General features: G+C 44.3%; 1 protein-coding gene across 2 annotated transcripts; it reads left to right on the forward strand.

The window, feature by feature from the left end:
* The first annotated feature begins 1065 nt into the window (after nt 1–1065).
* LOC133162798 (G-protein coupled receptor 22) lies at nt 1066–14983 on the forward strand. Of its 2 annotated transcripts, none has more exons than XM_061292236.1 (2): nt 1066–1444; nt 12823–14983. In XM_061292236.1, exon 2 carries the CDS (start codon nt 12912–12914, stop codon nt 14592–14594), a length of 1683 nt encoding a protein of 560 aa, XP_061148220.1. In that variant the 5' UTR covers nt 1066–1444; nt 12823–12911; the 3' UTR covers nt 14595–14983. The 2 variants fall into 2 exon arrangements, with proteins under 2 accessions (XP_061148220.1, XP_061148221.1); XM_061292237.1 differs by lacking the exon at nt 1066–1444 and adding an exon at nt 10034–10488.

Raw genomic sequence — 14983 nt, forward strand, 5'->3', positions numbered from 1 at the left:
TTTGCAGGCACATGCCGCTTGGTGCAATTAAAAATGGGCATTTGCGCCGTTGTGGGCGTGAACACAGCCGACATGATTCACAGCCAAATCAAAATGGCTCCTTTCGTGTCCTTTAAAAGCAACACACGAGAGGCACACAAAGCAACCAAAATATTTTTGTAACACAGATTACATTATTAGATTATTATTTGTGTTTGATTAAAAATAATAATAATAACACTAGAGCAGGACATTGAGAAAAATATTTTCACACTACTGTGACACCTTATAAAATGTGCAAGGTGCATCTACTGCATTAAACTCTCCTATTTGTCACTGATCCAATTTTGCACACACCCATGCATATTTAATGGCCGTATAATAATCATGCTGTGTTCATTATTGGCCGATGATAAAAAAAAAAAAAAAAAAAAAACTCCATTCCAGCAGGCTTTTCTCCTCAAGATGTGTCGAGCAGTGCACCGCTGACATCTGCTCATGGACGCCGCCCTATGCAGGTGTTCTCACCTTACATTTAACCCCATCCCCGTCCTCACCCCTTTCCTCACATTGGGTTTTTGTCTCCTGCCGGTCCTCTAACAAGTGTGTGCATGTCAGCAGCAGGGGACGCGGACCTCATATTTATGGCATGACCAAGGTCACCGTTTAAACAGACTGTGACCTTGCTCATAGCTCATTGTGACAAAGTGGTAGCCCACGACAGAGGAGGAGGATTCCATTGGCACCCGCTATATAGTGATGTGGAATCCTACATCCCTCTCAAAAAAAAAAATATGGCTTCCCTACACGTTGAGGTGCTCGGCATCCGTTTGCATCTCTTTTTGTGGACGTGCGTGTGTATGTGTGAAAGGAAATGCGGGGGGGTGCACGTAATTGGGAAATCTGCTTGAATTGAGAGTGTTCACCCTTGAGGAATCTCAGGTCGTCCTTGTGAAAAGCGTCTCTGCCTCTCTCCCTGTCTCGTGCGCAAACTCCTGTCCCTCATCCCTGTACTCCCGCATCCGTGACTCCTCCCCCTTCCAACAAACACCCTCCATCCTCCCTCCCTCCCTCCCTCCTACCCTCCCTCCATCCTTTTGCAGATCAGCGTATCAGAGAGACTGCTTGAGAGCAGATGCGTTCGGCCGGTCCGTTTGTGGGATGCGGTGGAAAGTGCGCTGCGGCGCAGTGGAGAAGTGGAGTGCAGAGTGTGGAATTTAAACGCTGAGACGGCGAGGCGATACCTGTGTGCTGCCGCGGTGGAAGTTCCCCACCACCATCAACCATCTTCAAACCACCACCTCCTGCCTATGTAACATTTATGACAAAAGGGGAGCGAAATATTCTGCTCACGTTTTGGGGCTGTCCGCCGGCTGTCCTGGGGAGCACCGGAGTGGAACCCGGTCCAGAAGCGGAGACGGGCCCCTGCAGTAGGATGTAAACCAAGTTCCCACTCTTCATACTGGTGAGTTGACTTCTTAGCTGCATGAATCTATGAAAAATTGAACAAAAGAATTGAAGGAAAATACATGATGGATTTTTTTTTCTTCATATTTTCTCCACAAATCCAGAAGGAATATCTTGAACAGTGTCTAACAAATGAAAAATAGGGACAATGGAATAACTAACCCGATTGTTTGTAGTAGAATAGTCCTCAATGTAAACATGCACTTTGTAATTTGAAGTGTGTGAGTGCATTATTTTGTGATGCTGGTGGTGGTTGTTGTTGACGGGCTCCATGCAGTCACATGGACGGGCCACGCTTAACGCGATACTCATTTTGGGGGTCGCATGCATCACTTCCCCAACTAATGTCTGCAACTGTATTGTCTCGCACAAATTGCTTTTAAATGGCGTTAATCACCCGGGACAATCCTGCACCTTGGCATGCGTCATCTCCATGTTCCTCTACAGGTCTTCTAATTGGCACATATGAATTGGAAATGTGACATGATTTGAAAAAGCATGCCACCAGTGTGTCACATATGTGCTGATGAGATTTTGTGAAATTGGCTCATGTGTGCACGGTGACAGCAGCGTGGTGCAAAAGTAGCATCTCATCTCATTAGGATGACGCCGATGCTCAAGGTCCCAATTAGCCGTATGCATAGCAGGTGTCACGCGATCGCTGAGCACCAGACCGCCGAGCCTCTGTTCAACTTTACATTCATCGCTTTTTGTTTGCATTTTCTCTATCGAGACGCCATCCTAAACCCATTTTTTGTGTTTTTTGCTGAGTGGAATGGATGTCGTGGGATGTGGGTCAGGAGATCTGGGTTTGAATCTCGGTGTGAACTTCATATGGTCTTCTGTAGGCTACTCTGCGTCCTTCCACGTTTCAAAAATGACACTCATCTATCAACATGTGATTGACTAGCGACCGTTCCAGGAGATACTTCTTGTCTCACTCAGTCAGCTGGGATACGCTCCAATTACCTGCAACTCTAATGAGAATAAATGGGATAGAAAATGGTTGGGGGGGAATTTGCAGCAGTGTAAAAGTACACTGATGTCGCTTTCGATTGCTTTGTCCGTCTCCTGGAGCTCAATTAGGTAATTAAAATAAAACTATATTATAAACAGAACAATATTAAACACTGTTTAATATCTATCAACAAGGTAATTTAAAATGAGGGGAGAGTTTAATAAACAAACACTTTTTGTCATATTTGTTAAACTGGCTTTTGTGATTAGCCAATTAGTCATTATTTTGATTTGCAAGCAACCACCACGTCGGAGATGAAACAACCTTTGGAGGTATGCCTGCTCTGGAATCTTAAGGGCTGACTTATGCTATGTGTGCATGCCCCTGAGTGCACAAGAAATGGCTGACAGCCCATCAGTTACATTTTCTTCCTCTCATTGGTTGTTTCTTGTAAATAAAATGGAAAATTGGAGGCACAAGATGGGGCCAGTGAGGGCTGATGACCCCCCCCCCCCCCCCCGTTCATTTTACTCATTATTCACATTAATCATTATAACAATTATGTCAAAAAATGTTTTTTGAAAGTCGCCAACTCCCATTTAATGTAGGTGCCATTTTATTTTATTGTTATTTCAGTAATAAAATGTTCATTTAATCATTGGCAAGTCCTATTTAAATGCTTCTCTCTCAATTTCTCTTTTTGGTTCATTAATATGCAACCTCAGCTCCTGAGATCGCTCAGCCCAAATGGAACTTTTTAGTAATCAGAATGATTCAAATATGCAATGATTGCAAATGTCAACTAAAGCCCATCTTTACTTCAGCTGCATGTTTGTATACTTTCTCACTCTGAAATGATTCAAAAGTATTTCCCATTTGCTCTCCGCTGATGTATTTGCATTGCATGTGGGTCATTGAGAGTTTGTGTTGTATGCATGTATTTATAGAGATGCTTTGATGCTGCTTATGAGAGGAATATTCCACCAGCAGTCACTCTGCAACCAGACGCCGCAGCGCCGCCGAGGCCGGCTGTCGTATTCACTTGCTCGCCGATGAGCAAAGTGATACGATGTGTGTCCACTTGTGGGCTTTTTCTACCTTTCACGTATGCCGTTGCTGAGTAGATGGCCAGACTCTCGCTGAGCCGATTAAAGAGGCGTCCCTCGTGTGCAAGATTTATGTAAGCGCTGCTCCATTGTCATACAAAGGAGTCCTCAAAATGCTTCTTGCTTGCATTGGATTCAATTTAGATTTTATTTGACTAGCAAAGGCAATTGCACAGTATTTGATCTAATTGACTGGGATTTTAATTATTCAGATGAGGTGCAGTTTTTGGGTAAGGTGTTTTTGCCTTAAATTGGAGGCTGCAAAAAATATTTATATACACGATCAGAATTTTTGGTGCAAAAACAAAGAAAATCCCAAAAAGCTCACGTAGCCTTTGTTTTTGCAATGTCAAATTGACAACGCTTTATCACCTGTTTAGTAAACAGCACGGCTCGCTGAAGAGCGCCTGTGTGTGCAAATGAGAAGGTGAAAGAGATCTTAGCGCAGTGGGACAAAAAATCAGGTGGATGGTGTATAAAAAAATAAATAAAAAGAACAGATACCCAATATATAGAAGAGGCAGAGCGATAAATCACAGCAGCACAGTGTTGTGAGCTGGCTGAAATTGACTATCAAGAGCTGGGAAAGTATGCTTGTCTGGACTACAGGGCATGTGTGAACACTTTACGGACTGAGCATGAGCCATCTGCTGCACACAATGTGGCTTGCATGTGTATGTCAGAAATTCACCTAAGTGCTTTATTTGGACTTTTAACACTTTCTTAAGCCATAAACTGATTGCAATGTTTTATCAAAGTGCGATATACTTAAAAATAAAAAGTTAGAGTTAGCGTCAAAATGTTTTCATAAGATGTGTTGACACTTGATTTTACCATAATTATATTTTTCTTTTTCCGAGCTGGTAGTGACAATTTTCTAAAATCAGGAGTGATTTTCACCCAAACTGTGCATCTAAAATTGCTGCCATTACGTGATGGAACGATTTAAGCACACAATGGCTGACTTTGTGTGTGCTGCTCATTGTTATTCCTTTTCCTTGCTTCAAACAATACTGTTGTTTGTCATCATGACCTTTGTTTTTCTAACACTGATGGAACAGAAAGATCTTGGCCAAAGTCAGCTGTGATAAGCTGTAGCTAACCCGTGACACTAATGACAACCAGCGCTATAGAAATAGTTGGACGGACAATCTTGTATTGTCAGTCGTCTGCTCAACCCATTGCTCTTGTGTTCCAAGGTTGTTGATACTTGAATCATGAAAACAAAATGGCTACGATTGGTTCTGAGGGAGGTGGGGTTGGAAGAGAAGCCATAAAATTTGAAGGACACTTCTGGCATCTTTAAAAAAATATTCACCACGTTCCTTTTTGATGGATAATAATCTTATCTTTTCATTTATAAGTTGAACCCGTGTTGCGTTTTCCCTGAGGTTCGACCTCCATCTGTCATGAAGGAACACCTGCAGGATGTGCTCACCTCTTGCCCAGCAATGTCCTGTCTGCAGTAGATAAATGGCAATAATTGAGTGCTAATTACTTTGTTGAACGAAACAGCTTAATCATGTTAACCTACCTCCACTTCTTTGTTGTCACGTCTTTTCTTATCGTGATGGTTCCTACTTGTTCTTCTCTTCCTTCCTGCATATATTTAGTAGCGTTACATAACATAGTGCCTAAATATAACAGCACCAAAAATCAATTTTAGGTGCATAAATAGCGAGTGCTTCTGCTATTGGATGTTGTTGGAGGCAATTATGGACCACAACTATAAGAAGAAGCCTCGAAGAGTGAACATGTTGTAGCAAGTGTGAGAAAGAAAGTGGAAGGAGCCACATTATCCGAGAAGAGAAGATTCCCCCAATCGTGCACTGAGAGACTGTGTCCGCTTTTGCCAAGTCGGCAATCGACAAAATGGCAAGTTTGGTTTTCTTGAAAGATGAAACTGTAATACTCTTCCTCAGACATAGACAAAACCAAATTCAAGGTGGGAGGCATTTTCCAAGTGTCCACTCCACAGCAGCAATCTAATTCCTTATAAACATACTTTGCGTGCTTTGTTCTGTATATTGCATGAAAATGAAGAACCAATTTGGTGAGGGTGTGGATAACATAAGATATAGGAAGTTCTACCATGTGACTCACAACGGAGGAGCCATCCACCCACTGGAAACATAACGGCACCCAAGTCCATTTATAATCATAAATGAATCAGAAAGCCGTCTGCTATCTGATAAACAGATAATAAAAGTTTACTTTTCAACATATTATCCACAAATAACAATATGATAAATATAACCTGTACATCTCAAATGTTCTCTTTTCCTGCTTTCCAGGAAAAGCCTAATTGATTTATTAAGCTTCAGCCTTCTGCTAGAAAGCAAAAAAACAAACATAGAAAGCCAACCGGAAGTTCTGAAATTTATTTTGGGTTAATCAGAGGCACTTTAATGAGCGCTGGCTCTCATTAACAAATTTGGAAAAGATCAGGTCAGGTTATATTTTTAAAACGAGAGGAAGTGAAATGAAAGGACTGAAATATTGAGGTTGCACAAGTGCGCACACCCTCTTATAGTAACTGGAATGTGGCTGTGTTCAGAATCAACCAGACATCAACAGGGGTGTGTGAACTTTTTCATATCTACAATAGCTAATAGAAGCGACGTCCATAACGGAAATGTTCGCACGTAGCCACCTGGTCGAGTGCGACTTGAAGGCCGCCGCCGTCGCACAAAAGCTTATTGAGGCCTTAGAAAAGAACAGCAAAGAGGCTTGTTATCACACAAATAGCTCGAGAACCGCGCCAAAGTGACAGATGACCTCGCACAAAGACTTCTCTATTTAGTCACAACAACACAGCGCAACAGTTGCATTGTGCATTCCCACTGCGTCCGCGTGTAAAATGGCGCTGTAATGGAACACTCAAGTGAGCAGAAGGTATGTAGGCGTCCTTGCCAGCACGCTACACGTATAATACAAGCTCCCCCTTGATCATGATCTTATTGTCTAAGTGTCATCATCATCATGGCCGTCATTGACTGTGGGATGCGAGCGCTGACTGCGATCTCGGCATCTTTGCCACTTTATCTTGATTTCCTCCAGTTTTAAAGAAGTGTGATTGCGCGGCGGCTTTGATTAGAGCTTATTGATGGGCGGCACGTGTAATGGCAAAATTGCAGGCTAGGGACGTCATCGCCGCATATAATGTGCCGAGCTGCGCCGCTAATGAATGGCGGGAATAAATGAAATCCATCGAACAAGCTGTCAAGTGGTAATGATGTCTTGCACCCTGCGGACCGGCTGCCTAGGGACTGAAATCTTTTCGTTACGTACAGCTCACTGTATGGATTATCGGATGTGATAATTAACCGGACTTCTATTGCTTTTTTATTGATGTTCTGGTAGATCAGTTTCAGAATATAACATGTCAGGACGTCCTTGTTTTTCTTCGGCCAAAATGGCATGCGCTGATATTTTTTGCTATATTGTGTAACATGTAAAAGTTGCATTGGTTGTGTTCAGTATAGTAATTGGTTTAGTGAAAAAAACTTTGGGCCACTTGCTGAGCTGAATGGGGATGAATTTACTGTGACTACATTATGCTGCCATCCATAAAGTTTCATTGCTCCAAATTGGTTCATGGAAACTCTATTTGCTCAGTGCCATAGGGGATGAAATATGAAATTTATTTTGTAGTCGACTATAACGTGATGAAAGTCGGGAGTTATTAGTTCTTGTTGTCACACAGTTGTTGCCCACACGTTATTGGTATAACATTTTGACAACAAAGATGAAGTTTCGTTTGCCTCTTTTAGCCAAAGCTAGCAAGGCTAAACGCTATTCTCATCCACCACTAGTTTCTTTTTGTACTTTCCGATTCACACCAATGTATAAAAACTGTCGCTATATTGGCCAGACATTTCAGAGCTCAACTGAAGCTTTAATTCTTGAAGTAGCAAAGTCAACTCATTGTTGAACCCCTAATAGGTCGTGTTTTGTTTTTGCTCAAGCTTGCATGCAGATGGTGATTGTAGAATTTAAAGGTTAGTGTAACTTATTCACTTTCAAGGACTTCCTCTTTGAGATTTGAATATTCAAGCTCTTTCTGTTGTCACGGATGAGCAAAAAAACACTTGTATCTGTCCCTTAGTCATAACATTATGTGAGCGAGGTCACTGGCAACTTTCCCGACTGAATAGTAAGAAAACATGATGGCGTGCAACAAGCAGAAACGCAGACATGTGTAAGTCGAAGAGGGATGGAATGAGGGGCGAGGTGGCCCGACTGGGACATTTCCAAAAGGAGATGGATGGAGGTGGCAAGCAGGGAGCAAACATCCCCCGCCAGCGATCACACCACGCCGCATCCATCTGCGCAACCCCCCACGACCTTTCATCCATCATCCATTCTTTGCACCTCACCTCCAATTTTTATCTAAACTTCCGTTAGCTACTCCTCCCAAGTCATTCGGCCGTTTTGTATGTCGTGCACTTCGTACAGCCATCCGTCACATGCCTCATCCGCAGTGAGCGTGCTGGCGGGGAGCATGTGCAAGGAGCCGTGTGGGTGTCTGTGGGTGTGCCGTGTGGGTGGCGGTGAGAAACTGCTTTGCACGAGTACAATTTGAAAATTTGACACTCGGAGCATGCTGTTGCTGTTACATAGTGTAAGCATTGTTTTATGAACCATTTCAATAAGTTATATTGCAGGAAAATGGCACATTTGTTTTTATTCTAATATGACAAAAAAAAACAGGCAACTTTAATTTTTGGGAACAGGAGGGGCAGTGCCCCACCATATCCAACAGAGGGTGCTGTTTTTCCTTTTAAATGTGTACTGGAAGGTCCATCGGTCTTGTTGTACAATATTTTGAGATTATAAACATTAATTGACTAGTTTGTGAAGTGGTGTAGGAATATGTCATTGAGAAGGCAAGAATAGTTCTGCTCTACTTACTATTTTTGATTTGGATTGTTTTCCAATCATGGCTGAGAGGTTTTTACGAGACTTTACATCTGCTACCATGGAAACGGACCCAACAGTGAATTGATTCACTTATGGAATTAATGTGTCTAACTTTTCCCATAATACCCATTCAATGTTATTTTTCTTGTAATGTGAGCTATCTTGACACTTTCTGTTCCTGTGAACACTTTATCCAGGGGCACAATGTCATCAGCCCCATGTGTCATGGAAACAGTAGACTGGGTCTTTTCGGCATATGGGAATGTTTTGTATTGATCTATGGAAGCAATTATGATGGAGCCAACATCCTTGCCAGCGGCTATGGATGCAATATATTACTTCAATGCCTCAGTCTTTCTTGTTGCTTTTCTTTTTTTTTAATTCCACCTGGCTTCAACTTACCACACAAAAATCTGAAATGAACAGAATCAATTGTTTTGTGCATTGCTGCATTTACTGGCACAGTGCATTGGTTCTTTTATTATTGACGATGGTTTTTGATGGTCTAAAAAAAAAGTTAGTATAGCGAGTCTTGCACGCTGTAAGAAATTGAGCCACAGCATTGTAGCTATAGCAATCGTGGCGTTGAGGGCCTGCCACAGATGCTCCTGGCCACCTGCTGGTTACGTGCCGTTTGCGCTTCGAGAAGACTCGAGTGAGATAATGAAAGCATCGATGAATTGTTTCACTGCAGACATCCGGAGCGCTATCATCCTGTTCCTTCCTTGGTTAGCGCTTCCCTTTCCCATCTTACCTAAATGTCAACTTCTGGTGTCGCGCAGAATCAAAGCATTCTCCTCGCCTCCCCATTTGTGTTGACATTTCACAGTGTAACAATGAAAGAAATCCATAATAGAAGAAGCAGATGACAAGTTTCTCAAGGCTCAGTAAACCGTTTTACACAGCGACAATGCCTTCCATCTTGGTGAGTGTGTAGTCGGTTGGCACGCTGAGGCTGTGACAATTATCCCCATCACTAGGCGGAACCGGGATTTTATATTGAATACAGAGTGTTTGGCGAGAGGTGAGTATGCACTTCGGAAGGGGACGTTCGAAATAATAGGAGCGGTGGCTTGACACCCCGGCACGCAGGCAGCATGAAGGAGAGGGTGCCTTCAAAAGTTTGTCAGGTTTTGCCAGCAGGTTCACTAGACTGGAAGTGCACTTTAAAAGCCCGAGTCAACAATTTCTATTATCGAGTACACAACAATAAAACATCCATCTATTTTCAATATCACTTGAGCTGTTTATAGTTATGGGAAATCTCAGGCCACCAGGAAAAAAAAATGATAGCGATTTTATTATCAGCCGCTCGTTGATTGCTTTGATGAATCTGTTTTAATTTTGAGCTTTCATCACACTTCGTACTCCTATGCTTGTGATTGAATAATTTGGCCCTCAGCAGGCATCAACAGAGCCTACTGCGGACCTTTTAACTTCAGTCTAAATAGAAACATCTAACACGCAGGCTCGGGGTCCCCTAGGACCAAGACTGAGAAGCACTTTGAAGAATTGCACGTACGCAATTCATTTAACCTAACGTTTCAGTGCAGTCATGTATCCAAGTACATATGTTGAATTTAGATGCACTTACAAGCCCTTCAAAAGAAAGAGGTTCTTTTATAACATCTTCAGATAATGCCCAAATATTTACTATATTATATTGCCTCGATTTCCCACGGCAGACATCGTGTAGCTCTTCTACTTCACTCCATTTTGTTTTTGTTCCCATCTGCCGTTGTCAACATGCATGGTTCCTTACTTTGTTCTCTGTGCCAAGAACAAAAACTGCTACATGTTGTGCAAAAGCAATTTAGTCCCTGGCAAGAAACAAGTCTCAGTCCAAAACAAAACAAGTAAACACGATATGGATGTGATTGGCTCGTGTCCGTACAGCACATGCGGCTTGGAGGTTTGCATGATGACAGCATGAGGTACAGTCAAGCCTTGACAACCATTAACATGCTGACACCAATAATCATCCTGCCAGCAGGGCCCAGGAAGCTACACATATTAGTGGTACACAGGATCAGTCGACAGATTGGATGTAACAAGGTAACCAAATTAAGAGCCTTCTTCTCTTTCGGGGGGGATTTCAAAATGATAGTCGACATGTATTCTTTCAAAGCAGTCTCATTTCTCATTCGGACGTGCCGTCTCGTACCGTATAATCTCCGTACGAGTGTTTGTCAAAGTGTGGTATTTGGCTCCCTCTGGTGGCACATGAAAGAATCTCTGAATTAAATGTGCAAATGGAGCAAATGTATTTAGCAGCTATTTTTCGTACTATTTGTTTACAAATGTTTATGTGTACATTCGCCTGACTATACTGAACGCAGCGTGAATTTGTGTTGGTCATTTTTTTAGGTGGTACGACGCTAGTATACTGGAATGTCATTGGCTGGCTCACATGTCAATCATCTCACATAGGAGCTTAAATAAAACAAGTTAACCTCTCTGGGAATTTCATTCCCAATGTTGATCAAAGTATAAATGATACAGACTTTGTACTGTATTTTCCCCATCGGCAGGTTAGATCGTCATCTACCTCCAATGAGGGTTTTGACATTTCCCCTCAAAGGCAGACAGTTTCTTTTGTCTGTGTCCCTTTGAGTCTCATTTCAGCTCATCACACACGATGTCCATTATCACAAAACTGGCATTGTCATTGTTGCACTTAGTCAGAGAATGACATCAATTACACTTGGCGAAAGCTTCTTTGCCTGCTCATTTCAACAGTTCTCTAGTAACCCCTTGTTAAGTGATAATAGCATCTAATGAGGACCTGATGGCGGCCTGACAACTGCAGAAACACGGTGCAAAATCTTCTTTTGTAAGAACATTGTGTCGTTTTTCATTTGGGATTAATTAACACTTTTGCTGCCTCTTTAAAGATCTGTGGCTTCTCAGTGATTTTTGAGCCCAGTTTTTTCTGGCGTGATGTGGTAGTGCACTCCTCATCTCAAACTTCTCATCTTCTCCTCTTGCAATATTGTGACCTGTGTCACTCTAAATTAACAACAATCACAAGTGTTAGTAGGTACCACTTCAAATGTGATCACAGGTGTCTGTGAGAGGACGATAGGGAGTGTGTTTGTACGCGCTCTTGCCCGAGCTCGTCAGATCGATGATGCTTCAAATCAATGCTCCAGCAACACGACGAACCCCGTGGAACCCATTAGTGGATTAAGATGAACCACCGTTCCATTCGGGACAAATTTCTGCTTCCCTCTTGACAAATGGGAGAGGAAGGTGTGAAATAAAACAAAGCGAAAAGGGCGCTCAAGAGGGTGAGAAGAGCAATTATGCCAGAGAAAAGGTCAACAGTGGGGCAAGGCTCAACGAGGCACCATCTTTACACAGAGGAACGTCAAATGTGGTCCAGGTTTCAAATTCGAGTGAGCTCAAGTTCATGCATTCACTTTGTAATTCATTCATTCTCGTTAAAAGGTTTCATTGTAGTTTAGAGACTGTATTAAAGGATTTTAAAATGCTGGATGTCCCTTTATGACAGTTGGCCTTTCCTACTGTATTATCTTCACAAGAGCATGCATACAGGCATGAATACTGTCACCTTTATGCAAAACAGTCTGTCTCTTCCAGTTGAAGCAAAGTGGGAGCAGAGCAAGATGGGATGTGAGGGAGGGATGAAGAGCTGCTCTTTTTCTGATAGGCTTGTTTATGTGCCACTGTCTGTGGATCATTGATCCATTCGTCTTCATTACGTCCCTCTGTGAGAACTATTAACTGCTGCCACCCTCAGTCGGGTGTCTGCGACGTTGACATTCAGCACACAGTCTCACGTCCATCCCGCTACCTTTACTAAGGAAGGTTGAAGCTGACAGTTTTATTCTGCTCGTTGGATTTTAAATGATCCTTTTACGGCGTATTGGCATACCCGCCGTTTAAATCAGCTTTCATTCTCATCAAGCTGTGTGCAATTTGCAAGCGAAAGATACCCGCTAGTGGGCTAGCTACCATTCCTGTGGGTTTGCGGACCACACGCACACGTTCTGACCCATTTAATATACATTGCATAATCATGCATCCGCCTATTCAGCTTGAACAGAATGTTATATTATATTCAGCGCACAATTGGAAGTATTTCTGGAAGAGATTTCAAACTTGTGTGTCTTTTGTAAATCTATTAGCTGTTCAATGATCCCCTGCTAATGCGCACAAATCAAGACTCTGCGGAATGTTTCCCAACCTTTAGTGAGCCAACGCTCATCGTTTGCATAAGACAGATTTCACGGCACATTATGATGATGTCGCCCCGATTTACTCACAAATGTGTTTAGGATCTGGCAACAGAAGTTTGACTTGAATAAAAAAATGGCATAATCCAACACCTCTTCTGTCTCTCCTCCCCGTTTGTTTTGTTCGCAGAAGACCACCCTGACACCCCATCTTCATCGATGGCGATGAATTGGCGTGGTAGCAGCTGTTGCTATGTGTAAAGGAGTGCCGCGGCACCAATGGAGACCGAAGGCTATCGTGACCTCCCGGAGACCAGCGATGGTCAGGGGGTAGGCCTCCTGGATGGACGGGGCGGGGGTGGAGTGGAGGAGAACTGGAGCGCCCCATATCCGCTTGGCTTCCAGGTGTCTTTGACCACAGTTCTGATACTGGAGCTGGTTCTGGGTTTCAGCAGCAACTTGACTGTACTCGTGCTTTACTGCGCCCAGTCCAACCTGGTGGATTCAGTCAGCAACTTGGTCACCGTCAACCTCCACGTTCTGGACATCCTGGTGTGCGTGTTGTGTGTGCCGCTGACGGTGGCCGTCATCCTGCTGCCGGCCAACGGAAGCGGCGTGGGCAGCTTGGCTACGTTGTGCTGCTTCCACGAAGCCTGCGTCACGTTCACCAGTGTGGCCACAGCCGTTAATGTGCTGGTGATCAGTTTGGACCGCTACGACATCTCTGTGCGTCCAGCCAGTCGGCTCCTGAACCCTCGCCGTGCCGGACTGCTCCTGGCGGCCGTGTGGTTCGTCTCTCTGGCCGTCTTCTTCCTGCCTTTCCTTGAGGGGGACTTCTTCTCTTCTCAGGACAATGAGGATGAGGAGGAAGGTGGCCCGAACAATGACTTTGAATCCATTACAGGACAGACGACACTTTTTTCTTCCCTTGCACCTTCGGTTTTACCCTCAACATACCCGTCCTCGGCCTCCCACCACCTTTCTCCGATATGGCAGAACAGAACACTGCTGTGCATCGGGGGGCAAGGCTACTACACGGGAATGGCCATGTATTACCACTTGTTGCTCCAAGTGCCCTGCTTCTTCATCGCTGTGGTGGTCATGCTGTTCACCTACTCCCGCATCCTCCAGGCGCTCAACATCCGAATAGGTTCCCACATGATGAGGAGTAACCGTACAAAGGACTCGACCTGCAGGATACGCTGCAGGAGGACCAAGAAAAAGGACCTCACCTTGCCAACAGAGGTAGTGTCCTCCAATCAGAACCAGAATCTCTCTCATCCTCCCCTTATTCCGTCTCCCACTCCGACGCCCACGTCCCCGCCGCCGCTCTCCTCCATGCCCCAGGGGATATCCGACAGCGGCGCAACGGTCACGACCGTCAGTACGGCTGCCACCACTCCCGTCGCCACCACACCTGCCACCCCTGCTTCTCCAACTCCTGCTTCAGGATCCATGCAGACCCACGCCACCTCCCCACTCCCGGCTTCCTCCGTGGGTGTCCAAGCTTCGGTTTCTGCGATCATTGCTTTGAGACGGGCCGTTCGTAGACACAGGGACCGTCGGGAGCGCCAACGTCGTGTCCTTAAAATGTCCCTAATCATTATATCCACCTTCTTGGGATGCTGGGCTCCGCTGTCCGCAGTCAACATTCTGATCCTGTGTATGGGCCCCAGCGACGGTTTAGTACGGATCCGTCTTTGCTTCTTGGCGATGGCTTACGGAACAACCATTTTCCATCCTCTGCTCTACGCTTTCACAAGGCAGAAGCTTCGCCGGGCCCTGAAAACACGAGTCAAGAAAAGGGTGGTGTCCCTTCTTCAGGTGGACCCAGCTCCCATCGGTGGGACGGTTATTCATAACTCCTGGGTGGAGGGGGGAGGCCAGAGGAAGAGTCGCAAGCCCCGAGTGGAGGCAAGCGACGGCACTGATCGATGCCTCACCGAGGCGGTGAGGGAATGAGGCTGGTTGTCCGATGCGTGTGTTTGGAATGCCATTTTCTGTTGATATCCTTGCATGTGTGTGAGAATTACATTCGTTTACAAAGGACAGATTCCACGACCTCTGGCAGATGAGGAGCCCAGAGTCATGGGGTCCAAACAAGAGCCACTTTTCTGCACTCCCGATGTAAGCTAGTTGAGCGCGTTGAACTGTCTCCATGGCAGCATAGGGAACACATAATGGTGAGACCACACCTGAAAATGTCCCACAATAGAGTTTTGGATGATTATTTAAAAACTGCTTTTCCAAGCATGTGCACAGACAGAATCACAACACGAACACATACACTGCACACTGTTCTGCGCTTAGTCATTAAAAAAAAAAAAAAGCACACAAACATCTATATCTAT

The sequence above is a fragment of the Syngnathus typhle genome, linkage group LG11, assembly GCF_033458585.1.
Source record: "Syngnathus typhle isolate RoL2023-S1 ecotype Sweden linkage group LG11, RoL_Styp_1.0, whole genome shotgun sequence".
Lineage (NCBI taxonomy): Eukaryota > Metazoa > Chordata > Actinopteri > Syngnathiformes > Syngnathidae > Syngnathus > Syngnathus typhle.

Bases quoted from the DNA above. Each gene is read 5' to 3' on its own strand.
- LOC133162798 (XM_061292236.1), top strand. From the start codon at position 12,912: ATGGAGACCGAAGGCTATCGTGACCTCCCGGAGACCAGCGATGGTCAG.